This window comes from Hypanus sabinus, chromosome 27 (genome assembly GCF_030144855.1).
Source record: "Hypanus sabinus isolate sHypSab1 chromosome 27, sHypSab1.hap1, whole genome shotgun sequence".
Taxonomy (NCBI): domain Eukaryota; kingdom Metazoa; phylum Chordata; class Chondrichthyes; order Myliobatiformes; family Dasyatidae; genus Hypanus; species Hypanus sabinus.
In genome coordinates, this window is record NC_082732.1 from 15013652 (window position 1) to 15035076 (window position 21425).

At 37.4% G+C, this 21425-nt stretch overlaps 1 protein-coding gene across 9 annotated transcripts in view; it reads right to left on the reverse strand.

Annotated features, from left to right (window-relative positions):
* The window catches only part of LOC132382001 (eukaryotic translation initiation factor 4 gamma 3-like), a 315701-nt gene that overhangs the window by 30613 nt on the left and 263663 nt on the right, over positions 1–21425 (reverse strand). For all 9 annotated transcript variants that reach the window (XM_059951770.1, XM_059951769.1, XM_059951766.1 and 6 more), the window contains 4 exons: positions 16285–16521; positions 3679–3783; positions 2685–2823; positions 1999–2093 (listed from right to left, as the gene is read on the reverse strand). In XM_059951770.1, coding sequence (XP_059807753.1) covers positions 1999–2093; positions 2685–2823; positions 3679–3783; positions 16285–16521 — 576 coding nt within the window. The remainder of the gene's footprint in view (positions 1–1998; positions 2094–2684; positions 2824–3678; positions 3784–16284; positions 16522–21425) is intronic.

A 21425-nucleotide genomic window follows, 5' to 3' on the forward strand; every position in this document is an offset into this window, starting at 1 on the left:
ATGCTGCCTGACCTGCTTAATGCTTTCAGTGTTTTTTCTGTTTCTACCACCATTTTTCGGTGGTTTTCTTCTGCCAGTCAGTTAAATCTCAAATTAATAAATCCATTCTATGAGGACCAATCATTAATCAGGTGCCACAATGAGAAGCCAATAAATATATCCCAAACAATAAAGCACTGAAGAATACATCTTACTGAAGCAATATCTCTCCTGTTAATAGCCTGCATAACAGGAACCTCATTAATTAACAGATGCCACAAGAGGATTGCCAGGCCAATTAACAGATCTCACAACAGGAACGTCCCAAATGTAACTGCATCTGAGGTGTGGAGAGCCTATGACCACAACCATTTGACATGTTTTGTATTCAAATTCAATTTTCCCCCTTGTATAAAAATCTGTAAGATGATCAAAGATGGAATTTGTTGAAGGTGGTCATTCAGTTAATTGGTAAATTATCTCAGGGGAATTATAAATGCCCATTCATTATGTGCTGTGTCATATGATGTGGGTGATCATGGTCGACGACCACGATTGTTCTTGGCAAATTTTTCTACGGAAGTGGTTTGCTATTGCCTTCTTCCGGACAGTGATTTTACAAGACAGGTGACCCCAGACATTATCAATACTCTTCAGAGAATGACTGCCTGGTGTCAGTGGTCACATAACAAGCACCAGCTGCTCATATGACCACCCACAATCTGCTCCCATGGCGTCATGTGACCCTGATCAGGTGTGTGTGTGTGTGTGGGGGGGGGGTGGGGGGAAGGGGTGCTAAGCAGGTGTTGCACCTTGCCCAAGTGTGACCTGCAGGCTGGTGGAGGGAAGGAGCACCCTTCACCTCCATTGGTGGACATATATCTCCACGCTGCCACCCAAAAAGACCATGAAGTTTTAATGGGCCAGAAGCACGATGGATGTGTTGGTTAAATTCTGCAAATGCAATTAATAAACATTTGATTTAAAAACAAACTAGGTCTTATTTAACACCAAGGTTATAACCTGCACCATAATGAAAGTTACAACAAAATAGACTTTCTTTCCTTCAGAACCAGGGTTTGAATGCAACTTAGGTCAATGAAACAAAATTCCTTACTGACAGAATAAAAATTATAGTTGTTTAAGTTGTTTATTCAAGGCAGTGTCTTTGCAAAAGTAATGAGATTTTATATTGAGAAACAATCAGCTGACCCCAAACACCAATGTTCTTGTGCATATATCCTTAAATGGAAGATTAATTTCAAAGTAAGACTGGAAACGCTGCTTGACTATCAAAAAGTGGATTGTTGTCAACACACAGTTCATGATACCACAGAAGGGTTTCCTAGTGATATTCAGTGCTAAAATATAATTCTCTAGTACCTGGATTCTAAAATATAATTCTCTGGTACCTGGATCAATCACCTTAGCAGTAATTACCATTGGTTATATCAAGCTCAGCTGTCAAACTTATATCAAAGCAATCCTTTGCAACATAGCCCCAATTTATTCCTACATACTTTGTTCGATGTTAACCAGCAAAAAACAACATGCTCTTGCTGAATTAAGCTTTCCCACTCTATTTGATCAAATCCACCAAGGCTCTCATTGACTATTCTTACTTATACAACAATCATAGCAAATTAGGCAAATTTTCAAATTAAAGGGAAGCATCCATCTCAGTCCCCTCAATTCATTGTGAAATTACTTTCATATTAAATAATTTTAAAGCCTTAGCAGTTACAATTAAAGGTAATTAGTTTTAAAGAATACCATTTGCAATCATGTTTTAACCCAGACAGAAAAAAAGTATCTAATTTCTCCACTGATGATAAACTTTCAAGTGTTCCTTTCGTAGGGGGAGAAATATCTTCATCAGTAATTACATTCAGTCAGTACACTCTCTTTTAAATTACTTTATATTTTTGTACAATAACTGACAGTCAATGTAAATAACTAGTCTGCACTTGACTTGCTACTTGCTTAGCTGGTAGAAGATCATATAAACAAAGCTCATACTTTAGTGATTTTTGGAAATTTGCTGGGATCTATCGTTCTGCTGCTCTTTGTTACTGGAACAGTATTCCATGCTTCTTCCGTAGGTCGAACAGCACCTGAAAATGTCAGAGATTATTTTAAAAATATGCATGGTGATGACATTTGTTTAAAATGCTACTCCGTTGGGTAAGTCGATGTAGGGAAATATTCATTATTTTATATCATGGTTTTAAGAATAATCTCTCCTTTGAGGCAAAGTAAGAAAAATGCTCATTATAATGATTTGGAATTGGGCCTTTTGGCTGTACCTCATGTGTTTTAACACAGAGTTTAAAATTTCTCTGAGAAATAATAGCTGATCCCAAACACCAATGTTCTTGTGCAAATATCCTTCATAATCATTGTAAAAAAAAGTAATTTGGAGTTCAGCAAAAGTGCATATTCAGCTAAATTCCAAAAGCACAAGCACATTTGTAATCAACAGCACAAATTATTGTTTCATTTAGGAGTGCCAGCACCACCGCCTCAAAACCACATTTTGAAAATAGCTATTGCAATTTTGACAGCCTACTTTTTGCTCCCACTTATACAGCCATTTACACAAGAGGATACAAATGAACTCAAGTAGATACTTAAAGCAAGAATGATGCAAAAAAAAGTAAATACACCAATACAATGAGAAGCATTACAACTTAAATACTTCCTACCTGTTCGCCTCTTATCTTGTTTCGACAATAATTGTTGATGAACCTTCAGTTGCTGCTGTTGCTCTTCAATTTGAGCTTCTTTATGAATCTGTTCAATAGTCTTTGGCCCTTGTTCAATCCTACGTGACACCCAGTTTTTCTGCAGTTGATTACAAAACATTCCATGTGTACAGAAAACCAGGGATGGCGATTTATGTCAGTACCATATATATTTAAATATTTCAATGTACACAGTACATCGACTCCAAGAACAGATAGTTTTCAGAATGGATTTCAAACTACACCCCGTTTAAAAATCAAGTAATAAAACACATGCGCTGCCTGTTAAGTGTCTAAAACTAAATAGGAAGTGCACTTGTGACAGATTTATTTAAGTTATGAGCTACTCTTTAAAAAAGGCCTCCATCAACATTTTGTTGATTTGTACTCAAGGAGGAAAAGAACAAAGAAAATATTCTTATTGCTCAATGTATCCTTAAATCAGAAAGCAAGTTTTCCAATCAGAACAAATGTTCACATTTGCAGCTCAGGATAATATTTGATTTTTAGTCTGAAAGAAAAATCCAATACTTTTTCTGAATTACAACTTCAAAACTCTACTCTTCTAGGATTAAAACAATGGTTGCATCAGTCGCTGCCATAGAAGACACTTATAAGGCTATCACAACCATTAGCAGTTTGGTTGGTATAATTCAAAAGTGCTCTTCTCTTGAATATATCTTGTGGTATTTTGGAAAGTGGAAGGAGTGCAAAAATAATCCTCTTCTCATTTTATTTCATTCAAAAATGCAAACACCTCAGCAACACCAAGAATTCTCAAAGCATTTTTTATTTGCTGCTACTCATAACAAAGGCAAAAATTTTCAATATTAGCAATAAAGATAGATCTTGTTAGCAAAAGCCATTCTTCAGATAAATGTTACCCATACTCCAATATTACATAGGAATTTACCACTTTAAACAACATTTTAAAACAAATAAATGGATTACATACCATTCTCACATCTATCACATCTTGGAGCATAAAACGTATCCTAGATGATGTTTTCCTTTCTTTCACTATCTTTTCCATTTGGTTGAAATATTGGTCCATGCGAGGCTGAAATGACAATCAAACTGATAAAACTTTTTAAATTGACTATTATTGAACTTTTTCTAATTCAATGTCAATATTATAGAATCAGAAACATACGCAGATATGGGCCTCATCAGCCCAACTCATTCATGCCAATTTTGTTGTCCATCTATGCTCATTTTAATTGCTGCCTTAGACCCTTATCCCTCTATGCTTTCCTATTGAAGTACCTTCCCAAATGCCTTTTAAACATAAATTATAATTTTTTTCCATTCTCACATTAACTCTGTACCTTTTAGTTCTCGGCTTCACTGCCCTGGGAGTGAAAATTCTGACTATCAATAGTAAATGTGTAACATATTATTTCATAAATCTCTACAATATCACTTCTCAGCCTCCTACATTCCAATGAAAATAAACCCAGTCTATCCAATCTCTCCTTCTAATTACTCCTCTCTATTCCAGGCAACATCTCTTCTGCTTTCTTTCTATTCCCACCACATTAGTAAAAGATTATGCCATTACAATTTGGATATTGGAAGTGTAATGAATGTGTGGTAGCTACAAAAGATACCATCTTTGTACAATTATTAATTGATCTGCTCAATATCAAGTTATTTAATTTCTTAAATACAGATTTTGCACAAGTTTATTTTACCGTGTGTGTGATGCATAGCTTGGAGATTTGTCACGTTTACAACCATACCCTGGAGTACTTCCTATTTTAACCACTAAGTGGTGCTATCAGCATTCTTTAAGATTACATTTTTAAAAAAGATTACTTTCTATTTGTCACATGTACATTAAAACATACAGTGAAATGCATTATTTGTGTCAATGATCAATACCAGTCTGAGGATATGCTGGGAGCTGCCCGCAAGTGTTACTTTGCTTCTGATACCAACATAAAATGCCCCCAACTTAATAACACTAACCCATATGTCTTTGGAATGTGGGAGGAAACTGAAGCACCCGGAGGAAACCTACATGGTCATCTGGAGAACATACAAAGTCCTTATGGACAATGGTAGGAATTGAACCCTGACTGGTGATCATCGGCACTGTTAAGCAATTTTAAAGGTCACTTCCCATATTAATAAACTCTTAAGTATGAAGAATTGTTCAAGTCTCTTTCCTTCCTGGTTTTAGTAAGATATTTTACCCAAATGAATAGAATGCTTCCAAGCATACAAAATAATCGCAAGCAGAACCAAACCATCAACTTTAAAATCCATTAAGCATGGAAGCTAGATTGACAGATCAATGATTTCACGTCCTTTTAAAAATTGTGACAGAATAGCTTCATGTTTGGAGTGGATGATTGCAATGCTGTTGTCACATTTTAGGGAGAGTACAGGTTACTAATTTATGAAAACAGAAACAAGGTTGTTTCAAAAACATGGAGACACTGCCTTTTATCCATTCACATTTAATTTACCTTGCAACTGAATTTCTAATATTAATTAGAAGGGATCCCCCTCCAAAAAGCTCTGAATGTTACAGCTAAAGATAAAGAGTTCTCAACTATTGATGATCAAGAATGAGCAGTCCAATAAAAACATCAATATTCTTAACCCAGATTAGTTCTATCTTGCAAATGCAATAAAGATAACCAACTTGACCCATAAAATATCAAACATTAGATTTTAGTTTCACACCATCTCTTGTTCCAAATTTGTTTTAACACTTTATGTGACGCTTTGAGTTTAAAATTTAGTACTTACAATTTGGATTCAAATTATCCATTACCTGACAAATAAACTTTGTTGAATACACAATGTTGTAGCTGTCCACCAGATTTCTTTGGAGGATTGACAAGTTGTTTGGTTATATTTAAAGTATAGCACAAGGTTCAAGGGGCAACACTGTATGCCATGTGTCAAAACTTTTGTACATGCCTTCTTGGACACGTGTACCACAGGTTCAACATCCATTATTACCTGTTTACGATATCCCAACCACTCTTTTTGACTCAAGTACATAAGTTATTTTCAGAAAAATAAAAACATTAAGAAGCAAAGCTGTTAGCTCAAATCCTGAATATCCACATCTATGCAAAATAAACTTCATGGATGTGGCACAGGACAAAAGACTGCAGATACCAGAAATCAGAAACAGGGAAGTGCTCAGTAGATTAGAAACATTCTGTGGAAATAGAAACAAGAGTTTTAGATCAATGCTCCTTCATTAGAAGTGGAGTGAGAAAACAGCTAATAAATTAAATTACACTTGTTTTCTTACCTCTCCAAATCATATGAAAGGCTTTCGATCTGAACTATTAATTTTGTTTCCCCACATAATGTTCCCTAACCTGCTATTTGGAGCCGAAATGTATTATTTAAAATAAGATTGTATTATTTGAAGCAGTCTGAGCTGTGATTGGAGGAAATAAGTTTCAAATTTATTGGAAACAATGGAAGGGTGTTATTTTGTTTGGAGATTGTGACCAGTGATATTCTGCAGGCATTGTTGTTGGGACCTTTGTTGGAAATCCTCATACATACCATTAATGAAAACCAATAAATAACAGAGAAATTAACAAGTCTTGGCAAAATTAGACCTTCCACGAGGTGAAAATAAAACACCTTTTTCATCTGTGTTATGAAATTAATAAACATCTCTCAAATTCACTAATATTCTCACTGTTTGAACCCAGTAGAACATTTGAAGATAATTTATTTCTTTAGAAGCTCAGATACAACTCTATCTATAATTACAGAAATATTCATAAGCTTTTGAAAATATTATGCAAATTTATCTAATATCCACTTCCTAACATAAAAGGCAATATTGGCAGCAGTGACAACGTCAATCTTCTAGACTTAAAAAATTGAAGGACATGTTCCATGTTCTTCACGAAGTATAAGCAAATGGATTCACAAATATATTCTTGGCTGATGCTACCAAGATACAGGACTGTAGAATTTGCTTATGATCATCAAGTATAGAGTAGAAGAGACTTTGTTTTTGAATAAGATGCAAAATATCTCAAGAAAATTTCCAAAATGGCAGATTTTCCAGGAATGAAAAACAAATTCATGTCATTAATCCAAATGGTGTTTTTGGACCTTGAATTGTCTCCCAGGTTTTAACTTGTGGGATATGTGTGATACACTGTACAAAGCAATTTACTTCTTTGAAGTATTTCTTCACAATTATAATTCTATATACAGTTAACATTATAAATTAATATTCAGTTGCTGAAAATTGGTAGCAATGAACAATTTCAACAAAATAGTTCTGAATATTTAAGATTATTACAAATCAATGATGATTTAATTTCAAGACTTTATACCATGCAATAATAAAGACCAAAACCAAGCCAAACTGTTTAGTTCCTGTTGCCAACATTATTGTGAAGAGAAACTGAGGAAGAAATATTTCTTAAGACCAGGGTAGTTAATCCGTCAGAAATCCCAAATAAATCTTAATTTAAAGATTCATGGCAACACAAGGGACAATGTAACCTCACATTGAGGTATGGGTGCTTCAGCCCTTTAGGTCCATGATGACATTTTTACATTAATCCCATTTGCCCATAATTTATCTGAATACTTCTGTGCCTTACCTATTTCAGTGCCTGTTAAATTGTATCGTAAATATAGTGATTTTACCCAATTCCACCACCACCTGTGCTGATGTGCTTAAAAAATCACCTTAGATTTCCTTTCTAACTCCTTCCCACCATAAACCCATGTACTCTTGTTTTTAGGGAAAAATTATCTACCCTAACTATGCCTTTTGTAACATTATATACACACGTCTATCAAATCACTCCCTCAGGCCCCTTCACTCTAGTTTAGCAAATCCAGGTAACATCCTAGTGAACAGCTTCTCTCCAGCGCAACTATATCCCTCAAATAGTGTGGTAACCAGAACTGCCTACAATATTATAAGTGCAGTCTAACCAGAATTTTGCGAGGTTACACATAGCATACCAACTTTTATATTTTATGCCCAGTTATGAAGGTAAACATCTCCTTTACCAACCTCCTGATGAAGAGTTTTGGCCCAAAACGTCGTCACTACCTCCTCCCATAGATGCTGTCTGGCCTGCTGAGTTCTGCCAGCATTTTGTGTTTTGTATTTATTTCCAGCATCTGCAGATTCACTCGTGTTTCCTTTACCAACCTATCTACTTATGTTGTCACTTTCAGAGAACTATGAAGTTGAACTTCAAGGTTCATCAACATTCCTCAGTAACCTACCATTTACTGTATATGTCACATCCCAAAATACACTCATCAGGATTACATTCCATCTGTCTACACTCCAACCAACTTTCCATCTGATCTTTATCCTGCCGTAGCCTTCGACAACCTTCCACGCTAAGCACACTACCTCCAACTTTCATGTCATGTGCAAACCCACCAATCATACAGTTTACTTTTAGAAATGCAAAGTAGAATATATGTAAAACTGTATTGTCAACCCACTAAGGAAGGGATTAGTGTCGGATGAATGGGTGATTTAAATGATTAGTGTCAGATGAATGGATGTTATGTAAATAGTGTTATTTACATAACACTATTTTGATTGGTTTGTTATTTGATATCACATCTTCACCCAAGAACTACAGAATTGGAATTTTAAGTGCATGTTTAAAAATACATTTCAACACCACATGGCTTGATAGAAAACAGTCATTTCCAAATTACAAATTAAAAATTAATTCCAAAGTAAGTGGGTGTGGAAAAAGCTGTAATTATAACATTAATGAACTAGTTAATATTTGTACGAGTTGAATGTTTTCCTAACCACAAGGAAGCTGAGACCATAGTCGTATTCCAAAGAATTACAGAACTGGAGCCGTACTGCACAAAAATGGGCCTTTTCAGCCCACCTTGTCCATGCCACGTGTGATACTCATTGACATTAATCCCATTTGCCCATGTTAATCCTGTATTCCTCTGTGCCCTTCCCTATTCAAACATCTTCTAAAAATTTAATTGTATCACCTTTTGGTTGCCTGTTCTAGGTAAATATTCAAAGATCCTTTGAAAAAATTCAAACCTTCTCCCTTCTCATCTTAAATTTGTGCTCTGTCCTGGAAAAATGATTCTGACTATCAACGATCCTATAATTTTCTGTACTTCAACACTGCAAAGGTTCCTGATATTTACTCCACATCTCCAAAGTGAATTTGACCACCCAAAGTGTATTATTTAACACTTGGATTAACTTTCATCTCTCACCACTCCACCCAACATCCTTGCTGTATCTTGAGACGTCCCTTACTACCTAAACATCCATAAATCTTCGTATCATCTCCAAACTTACTAATCAGACCACCTACAGTGTGAGAGGGAAAGAGAGAGAGGGAGGGAGAGAGGGGGACGGAGGGAGAGGAGGAGGGAGGGAGAGAGAGAGGGATGGAGGGAGGGGGGAGGGGAGGGAGAGAAGAGAGAGAGAGCGTGTTTGTGTGTGTGTTGCAAACACAAAGACTTGGACTAATGATCAGGACAAAGTCTCTAAACAATCTAAGGACATTTCAATTCACTGAAGTAAATAGTCTAAAGATTAAAGATTAGCCTTATTTGTCATATGTACATTGAAATATACAGTAAAATGTGTCATCATGTTTCTCACGCAACACAGCGTGTCCACAACTCATTAATCCTAACTGTACATCTTTTGGAATGTGGGAGGAAACTGCAGCACCCAGAAGAAACCCACATAGTCACAGGGAAAACATATAAATTTACAGACTGTGGCAGAAATCAAAGCTCATTTGGTAACTATTAGCACTGGAAAGCGAATGCACTGTCATGTAACTGTGCCACCCCTACTGGTAATAAAAGAACTAGTACAAACAACTGATCATGTTAATAAAAAAAAAGCAAGTGTTATTAAAATCTATTCTTCACCTTAATGATATTTTGGGTGAGAAATTCACAGTTCTGTCCTTGCAGGCCTAGATATTATTTTGGGCCCACAACAGTATAATTGCTAATTAAATGCTGTGTGAAATGGCTTCACATGCCACTCAGAAGTATCAAACGCACTTTGACTTACTCTTGATCCTAGCACCTGCTTTTTACATCACAAAGATCCTTCCAAAGGCCCTTATGAAAATATCTAGGAACATGTGCCAATCTACTTGTGTTGATACTTGTATGATTGACCACAGCATATCCCTTTGAAGAGAAGAAGTGCAATCTTCATAGTAATCCTCAAATATATTGTGTGGCACTTAATGGGATAAATGCAGAACAGTTCTAAAAGCCAAAATTGGGTACACAGATGCAGCATATTTCTATTCTATCACAATCTGTCTTTTCCCTCATTCTAATACAGGTGTCCCCTGCTTTACGAAAGTTCACTTTATGCCACCTGGCTTTTATGAAAGACTTACCTATTTACCTATTGCCTATTTTCGCTGACTGAAAGAAATCAGAAGACGATTTTCACTTTGATGAAAAAAGGCGTGCCGCTTTAAATTGTGTTTACCTCGAGAAAGACTACCATGACCGTGAAGCCTTGCACAGGCAGGTGTATGCACATGCGTGTACGCGCTGTTTTTTTTCTACAAATCAGTTTTGGCAAAATCTTCTCGATTCTGGTAAGTGAAACTACACTGTACATACATTATTTCTACTTTATAAAGGCTGTATATTTATCATATCATTCCTGCTTTTACTACATGTTAGTGCTATTTGCTATAGGTTTTATGTGTTATTTGGTTTGATTTGGTAGGTTATTTTTTAGGCCTGGGAACGCTCAAAAATTTTCCCCATAGAAATTAATGGTAAGTCCTTCTTCGCTTTACGACATTTCAGCTTAAGAAAGGTTTAGGAATGCTCTACTTTTGGATAGTGGGGGAAACCTGTAGTATAATCAATTCAAAAGACCTGCCTTGATTCAGCAAGCAGAGCATTTCAAGCACAGCAAAAGAAAGATGTATCTAATCTAAACCTTATAGAACTATATATCAATGAGAAGCAAATGCTATACTTAGAGTAAAACGACCTCAGAACCAAGTCAAAAACCATAACATGTAGGAGCAGAGTTAGGTCATTCAGCCTGTCAGAGCAAAGGTCTATGTCAAACCATGACATAATTGGCAGCAGCCACTATTAAACAATGATGATGCATCACATTAGCCAGTTTGTCAACTTATTTCATCCATTAAACTATCAAGAAATTTAATTACAAAAGTATTGTTGAAAGCCTCATTGAACTATTCTAGGTAGCCACAGATACAGTTGCAAGAAAAAGTTTGTGAACCCTTTGGAATTACCTGGTTTTCTGCATCAATTACTCATAAAATCAAACACAATCTGCCTGAACTAATAACACACAAACAATTGTACTTCGTCTTGTCAATATGGAGTACACTATTTAAACAATCACAGTCTAGGTTCAAAAAAGTTTGTGAATCTCTGGGGTAATGCCTTCTACAAAAGCTATTTGGAGTCAGGTGTTCCAATCAATGAGATATGATAAAAAAAGACACAAAAAGTCAGATTACTGACAGATCCTGCTCTTCTCAAGAAATATGTTATGTGCACCAAGCCTTGATCAAAACAATTTTCAGAGGACTTTAGGAGAAAGCTTGAAAAGGCTACAAAAGCAATACTAAAGACCTGAATGTTCATCTGTCCACAGTAAGAGAACTTGTTTACAAATGGAGGAAATTCAGTACTGTTGTTACACTCCCTAGGAGTGGGCGTCATACAAAGATCAAACCAAAAACATAATGTACAGTGCTGAAAGAGATGAAAAAGAATCCAAGAGTAATAACAAAAGACCTGCAAAAATCTCTAGAACTTCCTAAAGTCTCTGTTCATGTGTCCACTGTAAGAAAAACACAGAAGAATGGTGTTCATGGAAGAACACCATAGAGGAAAACACTGCTCTCCAAAAAAATACATTGCTGCATGCCTCAAGTTTGTAAAAGACCACCTGGATGTTCCACAACGCTTCTGGGACAATAGTCTGTGGACAGATGAGACAAAAGTTGAACTTTTTGGCAGAAATGCACCGCACTATGTTTAGAGGAAAAGGCACTGCACACCAACACCAAAGCTTCAGCCCAACTGTGAAGCATGGTGGAAGGATCATCTTAGTTAGACACTGCTTTGCTACTTCAGGGCCTGGACAGCTTGCAGTCACTGAGAGAACAATGAATTCAAAACTGTATCAAAACATTTTATAGGAGAATGCCAGGATAACGGTCCATCACTTAAAGCTTAATAGAAGTTGGTTGACACAACAAGACAATGATCCAAAATACAAGAGTAAATCAACAACAGAATGGTTTAAAAAGAAGAAAGTTTGTGTTTTGAGATGGTCAAGTCAAGAGTTCAGATCTTAGCCCAATTGAGATGTTGCAGCATGACCTGAAGAGGGCTCTTCATGCATGGTATCCCAGAAATATTGATGAACTGAAACAAGAGGAATGGTCTAAAATTCCTCATCGGTGTTGAGAAAGTCTGATCAGCAGCTACAGGAAATGTTTGGTGGAGGTTATTGCTGTTAAAGGAAGTTCTGCCGGTTACTAAATACAAGGGTTTCATACTTAGTTCAGCCTGGACACTGAACGATTAAACAATTATTCAATAAAGGCATGAAAAGAACAATTGTTTGTGTGGCATATTGCATTTGTCTATTATTATGACTTAGAAGAAGATCAGCCCACATTTTATGAATAATTAATACAGAAAACCAGATCATTGCAAAGGGTTCACAAACTTTTTCTTGCAACTGTAGGTCAAAGTGGAAGTGGGGTGAATTGCATTGGAAGACAACAGGAAGCCCACGATCTCCCCTGTGGAGAAACAATAAATACTTTGCAATGTAGTCACCCAATCTGTGTTTGTTTCCTTGCATGGTTGGAAAGGAAGAATAAATGTAGTCATTGCATCTCCTGTGGCTCAATGGTTGCTAGGGATAGAAGAGCTAACCAATGAAACATGAAAGAAACAATTCCACAGAATCACTGAAGGAGGGGAGAAGGAAATATATCTGGTGGACTGTAAGACATAAGAGCAGAATGGGGTCATCCATCCCATTGAATCTGCTCTACCACTCCTTCATGGGGGATTTATTATCCCTCTCAAACTTATGCCTTCTCCCTGTAACCTTTGATGCCCTTACTAATCAAGAACCTATCAACTTCCCCTTTAAATGTACCAATTGACTTGGCCTCTAGTACCATCTGTGGCAATGAATCCACAGATTCAACACCTTCTAGCAAAAGAAATTACTCATCTCTGTTTTAATGGACATCCTTCTACTCTCAGTCTACAAATGCAAGGGGCAAGATGTATAGTGTCACAGGAGCAGTACTTGATTAGCAGGATGTGAGGATGCATCAAAGAGTTTGCTAAGGTACTATGAATGGATGAGAGGATGAAGGTGAGAAAACTGTGGAAAAATGGGAGGTTACTCACTTTAAAAGGAAGAATGCAAGTAACTGAAATGGAAAGAAACGACATATTATAGTAAAAAAGGAGCCGGAGAGTACATGAAGCAAAAGGATCGGCATGCAGGCATTTAAATACCAGGGGCATACTCTTTTCATGGTTGTGAATCTTAGAATTTTCTACTCAAAAGAAATATGGACCCTCAGAATGTATTCATTATAGCAATGATAGATATTTGAATCACGAGGGAGTTGAGGGATAAGGAGAAAGAATGTGGGAAGTGATGCTGAGGCCACGATTGTTTGAGCTTTATAGTGAATAGTGCAATATGCTTGACTATATCGTGCTCAACTCCATTCACAGTTCCTCAGCATTTGAAGGCACCTTGTAAATATTTAGGCAAATAATAACTACACTGCATGAATATTTCTTGTTCCTTACCTACAGGAAGGGACTAGGAACATTCATGCAGTGCAGTCATTATTTCTGTGTCTACTGTCTTCTGTAACAGGAGACTATATAGGGGACATTGAATACACTAAATTAGAAACACAAATCTGGATTTACAACCAAACTTATTTACAGCTATTTTTGGGATTATCCATTGGAAGGAGGATATAGTATATTCCTCAAACACAAGGAAATCTGCAGATGCTGGAAATTCAAACAACACACACAAAATGTTGGTGGAACGCAGCAGGCCAGGCAGCATCTATAGGAAGAAGTACGGTTGACGTTTCAGGCCGAGACCCTTCGTCAGGACTAACTGCTTCCGGAATACAGTATATTCCTGCTTCCACTCAGTGGATGATAGCCTTTTCAACCTTATTGGCTAAGAAAGCCATTTTACTTAAATGGAAGGACCCTAACCCTCCTACTGTCTTTTATTGGCTTTCCTCTATCATGTCCTGTTTAAATCTAGAGGAAATAAGTTGTCGGACATTGGATACATCCTTTAAATTTGAAGAAATCTGACAATCTTTCATTCAATATTTTCATATGATCTGATTTTTGTACTGATTCTCTTCAAGCTATTTTTTTCAGAACCTTGGATTTGATCAGAGAGTCTCTCTTCTCTTGGTTTTTCTCTCAGGATGGACTGCCCAGTCCTTTTTTTTCCTGTTTAGAATAGTGTTTTTTTCTCTTTTCTTTTATATAAAAATTTCTAATAGTCCTTCCTTTCTTCATAAATTGATAAGAGGAGAATTATACATTCCATACCAAATTTATACTTTGTAGATCAACACTATGTGTGATTCTGATATTGTTTATTTTACCTTCTGTCTGTACTGCTATTGACATATATACCAGAGATATTCTTCCTTCTGTTTGTATGCTGTACACACTTTTATAAAAAATCAATAAAAAGATTGAAAAAAGAAAGAAAAGAAACACAAATGAATTGTTATTTCACCTGGAAGGTATATTTATGGTGGGAAGGTGCTGTATTTTGTATAGGGTGGATAGGGAAGGGAAGTGAGTTGCTTTATTGACACTGTGTAAATTTGCATTGTTGAACTCCTGTCCCAAATACGGGACTATCTTCACCAGTATGATTGAAGTAATTTAGAAAGACAGCTTACTATATTTTCTTAGAAGTAGCAAACAATTGCCTAACCAGATACACTTACATCACTTGAATAAGAAAATATTAGCTTAACTGAGATTCTATGATACAGGCTAGTTTTTATCCTGTCCTAACCTGCTTCTTGAATTTTGATGGCTATTTCTGAGAACCATATTAGGAGCTACTTCTACGTATCCTCTCAAGTTTTCTTTACTTAAATTAGCATCACAACATGCAAAACTTAACAGTGATTTCAGCTGAACTACTTGAATAAGGAGTTAAAGATAAATGATTCATGTTTCTAATCAATGAACACTTAGGCTGAATGATAGCCAACAGTAATCAAGTGCAGATCAGAGTAGTCATAAAGAGAATTTTCAGAAATGAATTGTCACCGTCTCTCTGACTAATCATTTTGATGAGCTATTCAAAGTACTCTTAGGAACATGTATAAGTGATCCTGTTCTTGTTAATATTAGATTATGAATGTCAGTTGCCATTTTACTATGAAGACAAGGGAAATGAACCTCAAACTTATCCTTCATTAAATATTAACAAAATGTAAATATCATGATCACAGAATTGAATTTCTCCCTTCCCAGTCTAATAATACTGTAACTTATTGCTAACCATATGGGTATTTTAACTCAAATAGATCCAGGATTCAAAGTGCCAGTTCACTCTGTTACTTATTATCAAAGCTGCTGTTGCAGCTACTAAAAAAATGAAAATGCAAAGAATACAGTAACTAAACAATAAAAATGAATTTTACCAAATTAGTCTTGATATCTTTAAATAAAGTTTACTATCTTGCTAAATTAATAATAGCTTCTGTTGCTCCAACAATGGAGAAATTCAAAACTATTTAACACAAAACAAAATGAACAATCTTACCAAAGAAACAGTCCATAAAAGGAAGCCCTTAAAATGGCGACCTCAACCACCTAACGTTTGCATCATACTTTACAAAACAGAATAATAAAATTGTTCCAGAATAGGGTACGTCTTTTTGGCAATTGAATCCAAGCTGCCTCACTGTAAAGTATTTAGTTACATTCCCCTGCAATTTCTCACTAGTTCTATTTAAACTTTTGGAAGATCTGTATGGCTTTCCTTCCACTACCCCTACAAGTAGTGAGCTTCTGATGAAGGCTGTGTGTCTCTCTCTACCCTATCTAAACCTACCATAAATTTGCAAACCTCTTCCAAATGATCCTGCAACCACTTTAACAGAGAGCAACCTGAGCAAAAACAGTAACATTAGTGTTTCCTTTTAGTTGTAAAAATAACTCACTTTGGACACTTTGTAAATCTCATAACACCAACATCAATTGTAGTTGCAATTTGTGCAACATTTGACAAGGCAGTACGATTCTCAAGTTAGTGGAACATTGGAAGCTTGAAACTGCTAATAAATGTTCAAGCAAAGCCAAGTACTTTCAGCTCAATACTGCTTTGACTTTGAACTTTACCACTATGTTAAGCGCAAACTATAGATAGTATTTAATGAATTTTACAAATAAATGAGAATTCACTTGTCTATTATTTCACAAAACATCTTTTTTTTAAAAGAAGTCCTTGTCCACTTACTTTTGCTTTCTCAAAGTCGAGATCCTTGCCAATTGTGGTTAATAACCTACATAAACATTCTAATGACTCCTCATCATGGTTCTTTAGAAGTTTCACAACACAGTCGTGCATGATGGCTTCTGTTAACATTTTAAGTTTGAACAGTTCACCAATAAATTTAATGTTTCCAATGGATCTTCTACGAGCCTTGTCCTTGGATTCTTCTAGCTCATCTTGAAGCCTGGACTTCTCTTCTGACTGTAAAAAATAAGGTCGACAATGTTAATCTATTCAGGAATTTTCACATACAAGAGGAAAAAGGCAGAAAATTTGACTAAAAATTAAAAATAAATTGGGAGCTGACAATCAGGTATTTTCAATTTTTCAAAGCTATTTAAATTATGTTCAATTGAAGCAAGAGGCAGAGAGTGGAAGACTGAAGGCATCGCAGAGAGAAGGTCATTTTTCTTTCAACAGCTTGGGGAAAAGAGGCTAGACTGCGCAGGCATGTGATGTAGCATGCCAAGGTTTAAAAGAAAGACCGCCATATACAGCAACCATCGTCGTAGCGGCCACCGTTGGCGTGGACTGAATTGGTGGGACGGCTTTGGCTCAATCAGGCTTCGGTAAGAAACAGGCAGAGGTGAGGGTAGGTTCTGATAAGTTTCTGTTTTCTTCTTTTTTTTTTGTTCCGACTAGAGAATATGCCAGGCAGGATGTTGGAATGCTCCTCTTGCAGGATGTGGGAAGTCAGGGAGACCTCCAGTGTCCCTGACAACAATACCTTCAAGAAGTGCATCCAGCTGCAGCTCCTAACAGACCGCATTAGGGAACTGAAGCAGGAGCTGGATGACCTCCGGATCATTCAGGAGACTGAGCAGTTTATAGATAGTAGCTTCCGGGAGGTAGTTACACCTAAGGAACAGGGCACAGGTAATTGGGTTACCATTAGGTGAGGGAAGGGGAAAGGGCAGGTAGTGCAGGGTCCCCTAGTGGCCATTTCCCTCCAAAACAGGTATACCGATTTGGATACTGTTGGGGGGGGGGGGGGGGGGAAGGGGAGGGTGGGATGGCTTACCTGGGACAAGCTGCGGCAGCCAGATCTCTGGCATTGAGCCTGGTTCTGCAGTGCAGAAGGGAGGAAGAAGAGGAGAGCGGTAGTGATAGGGGACTCCATAGTCAGGGGTACAGACAGGAGATTCTGTGGTCATGACAGAGACTCCCGGATGGTTTGTTGCCTCCCGGGTGCCAGGGTCAGGGATGTCTCTGATCGCGTGCACAGCATTCTGAGGTGGGAGGGTGATCAGCCAGATGTCAAGGTACACATTGGTACCAATGAAATAGTTAGGAAGATGAAAAATAGGACCTCGAGGGTAGTAATCTCTGGATTGTTGCCTGTGCCATGTGCCTGTGAGAGTAATAGTAGGATGCTCTAGCAGATGAACACATGGCTGAGAAACTGGTGTAGGGGGCAGGGTTTCAGATTTCTAGATCATTGGGACCTCTTCTGGGGCAGATGGGACCTGTACAAGAGAGACGGGTTACACCTGAACTACAAGGGGACTAAAATACTTGAAGGGAGGTTTGCTAGTGTTATTGGGGAGGGTTTAAACTAGATTTGCAGGGGGATGGGAACCAGAGTGCCAGAGTAGATAGTGGAACTGGAGTAAAAATAAATGATGTTAGTTGTTCATGAAAAGTCAGAAATAGTAAGGTTGTGTGTGATGGTAATAATCTTCTGAGGTGTGTATATTTCAATGCGAGGAGTATTGTAGGAAAGGCAGACTAGCTGAGGGCCTGGATTGACACATGGAATTATGACATCATAGCCATTACTAAAACTTGGCTACAGGAGGGGCAGGACTGGCAGCTTGTTCCAGGGTTCCAATGTTTCAGATGTGACAGATGCAGAGGGATGAAAGGTGGGGGGGGGGGGGGGGGGGTGGCAGTGGCGTTGCTAGTCAGGGAAAATATAACAGCAGTGCTTTGGCAAGACAGATTAGAGGGCTTGTCTACTGAGGCCATATGGGTGGAGCTGAGAAACAGGAAAGGTATGACCACATTAATAGGGTTGTATTATAGACCACCCAATAGTCAGCGAGAATTGGAAGAGCAAATCTGCTGAGAGATAACAGACAACTGCAGGAGACAGAAAGTTGTGATTGTAGAGGATTTTAATTTTCCACACATTGATTGGGACTCCCATACTGTTAAAGGTCTGGATGGGTTAGAGTTTGTAAAATGTGTTCAGGAAAATTTTCTAGATCAATATATTGATGTACCAACTAGGGAGAATGCAATATTAGATATCCTATTAGGAAATGAGTTAGGCCAGGTGACGGAAGTGTGTGTACGGGAACACTTTGGTTCCAGTGCTCATAACGCCATTAGTTTCTATTTGATCATGGATAAAGATAGATCTGGTCCTCAGGTTGAAGTTCTAAACTGGAAAAAGGCCAAATTTGAAGAAATGAGAAAGGATCTAAAAAGCATAGATTGGGACAGGTTGTTCTCTGGCAAGGATATGATTGGTAAGTGGGACGCCTTCAAAGGAGAAATTTTGAGAGTGCAGAGAATGAGGTGTGATTTGATAGAGGTATATAAAATTATGATGGGTATAGACAGAGTGAATGCAAGCAGGCTTTCTCCAGAGGCTAGGGGAGAAAAAAACCCCAGAGGTCATGGGTTAAGGGTGAAGGGGGAGAAGTTTAAAGGGAATACTGGAGAGGGGGCTTCTTCACGCAGAGAGTGGTGGGAGTGTGGAATGAGCTGCCAGATGAAGTGGTGAATGCGGGCTCACTTTAGACATTTAAGAAAAACTTGGGACAGGTATATGGATGAGAGGGGTTTGGAGGGATATGGCCCAGGTGTAGGTCAGTGGGACTAGGCAGAAGGGCCAAAAGGCCTGTTTCTGTGCTGTAATGTTCTATGGTTCTATGCGTGTATACTATATAGGTCGACCTTGGTATTTGGAAGGAAACAGATTTCAATAAAAGGTGCTTTCTGAAGTCAAATTCTGTAAATCAAAAGTTGAGAGAAATGCATTGCCAGTATGATGCAATGTATTCCAATGGACAATGAACGGTGAGCTATTCATTATTTTGAAAAGTAGATTCACTAATCAAGAACACATACCATTAAGAGTAAATAAATTTGTCTCAAAGAAGGAAAAATAATTTGTAATTCTTATATTGCACTCATAATGTTTATATGACTGAATTTTTCTTAATGTACTAAATTATTAATTTTTACTTCTGCTACTGCCAGCAAGTTTAAAACCACTTCTAAAAAAGTTTTGAATTTGTACAATGTTACACACTCAAACTTAATGCAGAAATTACACACTAACAAATCTGCAAATTAACTTACTTATTTACAACTAAATAACAAACTACTCACTAAAAATGATCAACATCAAAATAAATTATTTCCAGAGAAAAATGAATGCTTTTGGTGAGGGGCATATTTAGTGAGTGACTCATGTAACAGATGTGCAAATCTAACTAAGTTTGCCTTTCCACTGAATATGAAGAACATTTTCAAATAGTTCTTGCATTGCAAGGATAGGCTGGCCACATGTATTTTGAAATATCTCAAAAATTCACTAAAATTCTAATGTTTTAAAGTTTAAACAATAAAGAACTTACTCCAGTGAACATATTTAGCATTATAATAGAGCATAAGCTAACCAGATTTAAATGATTACACAGTGTCCATTGCACTTAATTCTCCTGGCAGTCTTCAGTCACCCAGTTTCAATATTTGATTGTGATATATTCCCCCTCATTTTCTAAATTCCAAATTTATTGGAGCAATGTTCCTCATCCACACTCAGGAAATAGTTATACCAAAGCATCCACAATTGGAAACACCCTATTGAGTAAGTAAGGGACTGAGAAAACTGTAAAGATTTTTGTGGAAGACTGAAGAGATTTGAAAGATCTTGGAGAATCCTGTCATGTTGTACATGATTGTCCAACTTGGCAGATGATGTTACTATTGCTTACTTAATGGAGCATTAGGCATTTTCCTTTCCTGCTGGGTGAATTTTACTGTGGATTTCCTTGCAATTATTTTGCTTATAACACAAGCTGGTGCTATTCTGCCATTGCCTAAAATAGTTAAAGGTGGTACCATTCATGCAACATGAAACTTGAAATGTAAAAATAAATTTTAACAAATCTCAGCCTCTGGCTTTTCCCCACTACTCCCACATATGACCCTAGCCGAATCTGTCCTTCAGCTCTCCCCTAATGGTTCACATTATCATAATTCTTCCTGATCAGATTCTAGTATGGCTAAGTTTTGCATTCCTGCCTATTGCCCTGCAGCAGCTTTCACCACCCTCACCTCCCTCCTCCTAGCTTCATTTTCCTTTAGTTTTTTTTTTGATTGCCTCATAATCTACCTGCCTCCATGTCTTCTCCCCTTCCCTACTTGGCTTGATTTTCCCATCATTTTTCTACCTACCGTGTCTACCAACCATCTCTGGCCATTGCCTAACACTCTCCCCTCCACCTTATACTGCCCATCTCCACTCCGCACTCTCAAACTTGATGTAGCCTTCCCACCCAAAACATTGACAATAGCTTTCCCCATCCCCAACCCTGCTGAGTTCTTCCAGCAGATTATTTGTGCTGTAGATTCTAGCATTTGCAACTTCTTATTTCTTCAGGGTTTTACAGGAGTCAGTGGAGAGGTTGCATTTTCAAGGATGCTTGAACAACATTCTTGAAACATTTCTTCTATCTGCCTGGCAATCTCTTCTTGGAACAGAGTTGGGAACAGTGTGGTGACGTCAGGAGTCTGATGTCAAGGAGACATGGGCTGTCCCGAGCCAGTGATATCAAATCAGAATCAGGTTTGATATCACTGGCCTATGTCTTGAAAGTTATTGTTGTTTTGCGGCAGCAGCAGTACATTGCAATACATAATGGAAGAAAACTAATAAATTACAAATAAATAGTGCAAAAAGACAGCCAAAAAATAAAGGGGATGTAATATTCATAGGTTCATTGTACATGCAGAAATCTGATGGTGGGGAGGAAGAAGCTGTTCCTGTATCTCCTCCCTGATGGTAGCAATGAGAAGAGGGCATGTCCTGGGTGACTGGGGTCCTTATGATAGACGTGCCTTTTTGAGGCATCGTCTTTTGAAGGTGT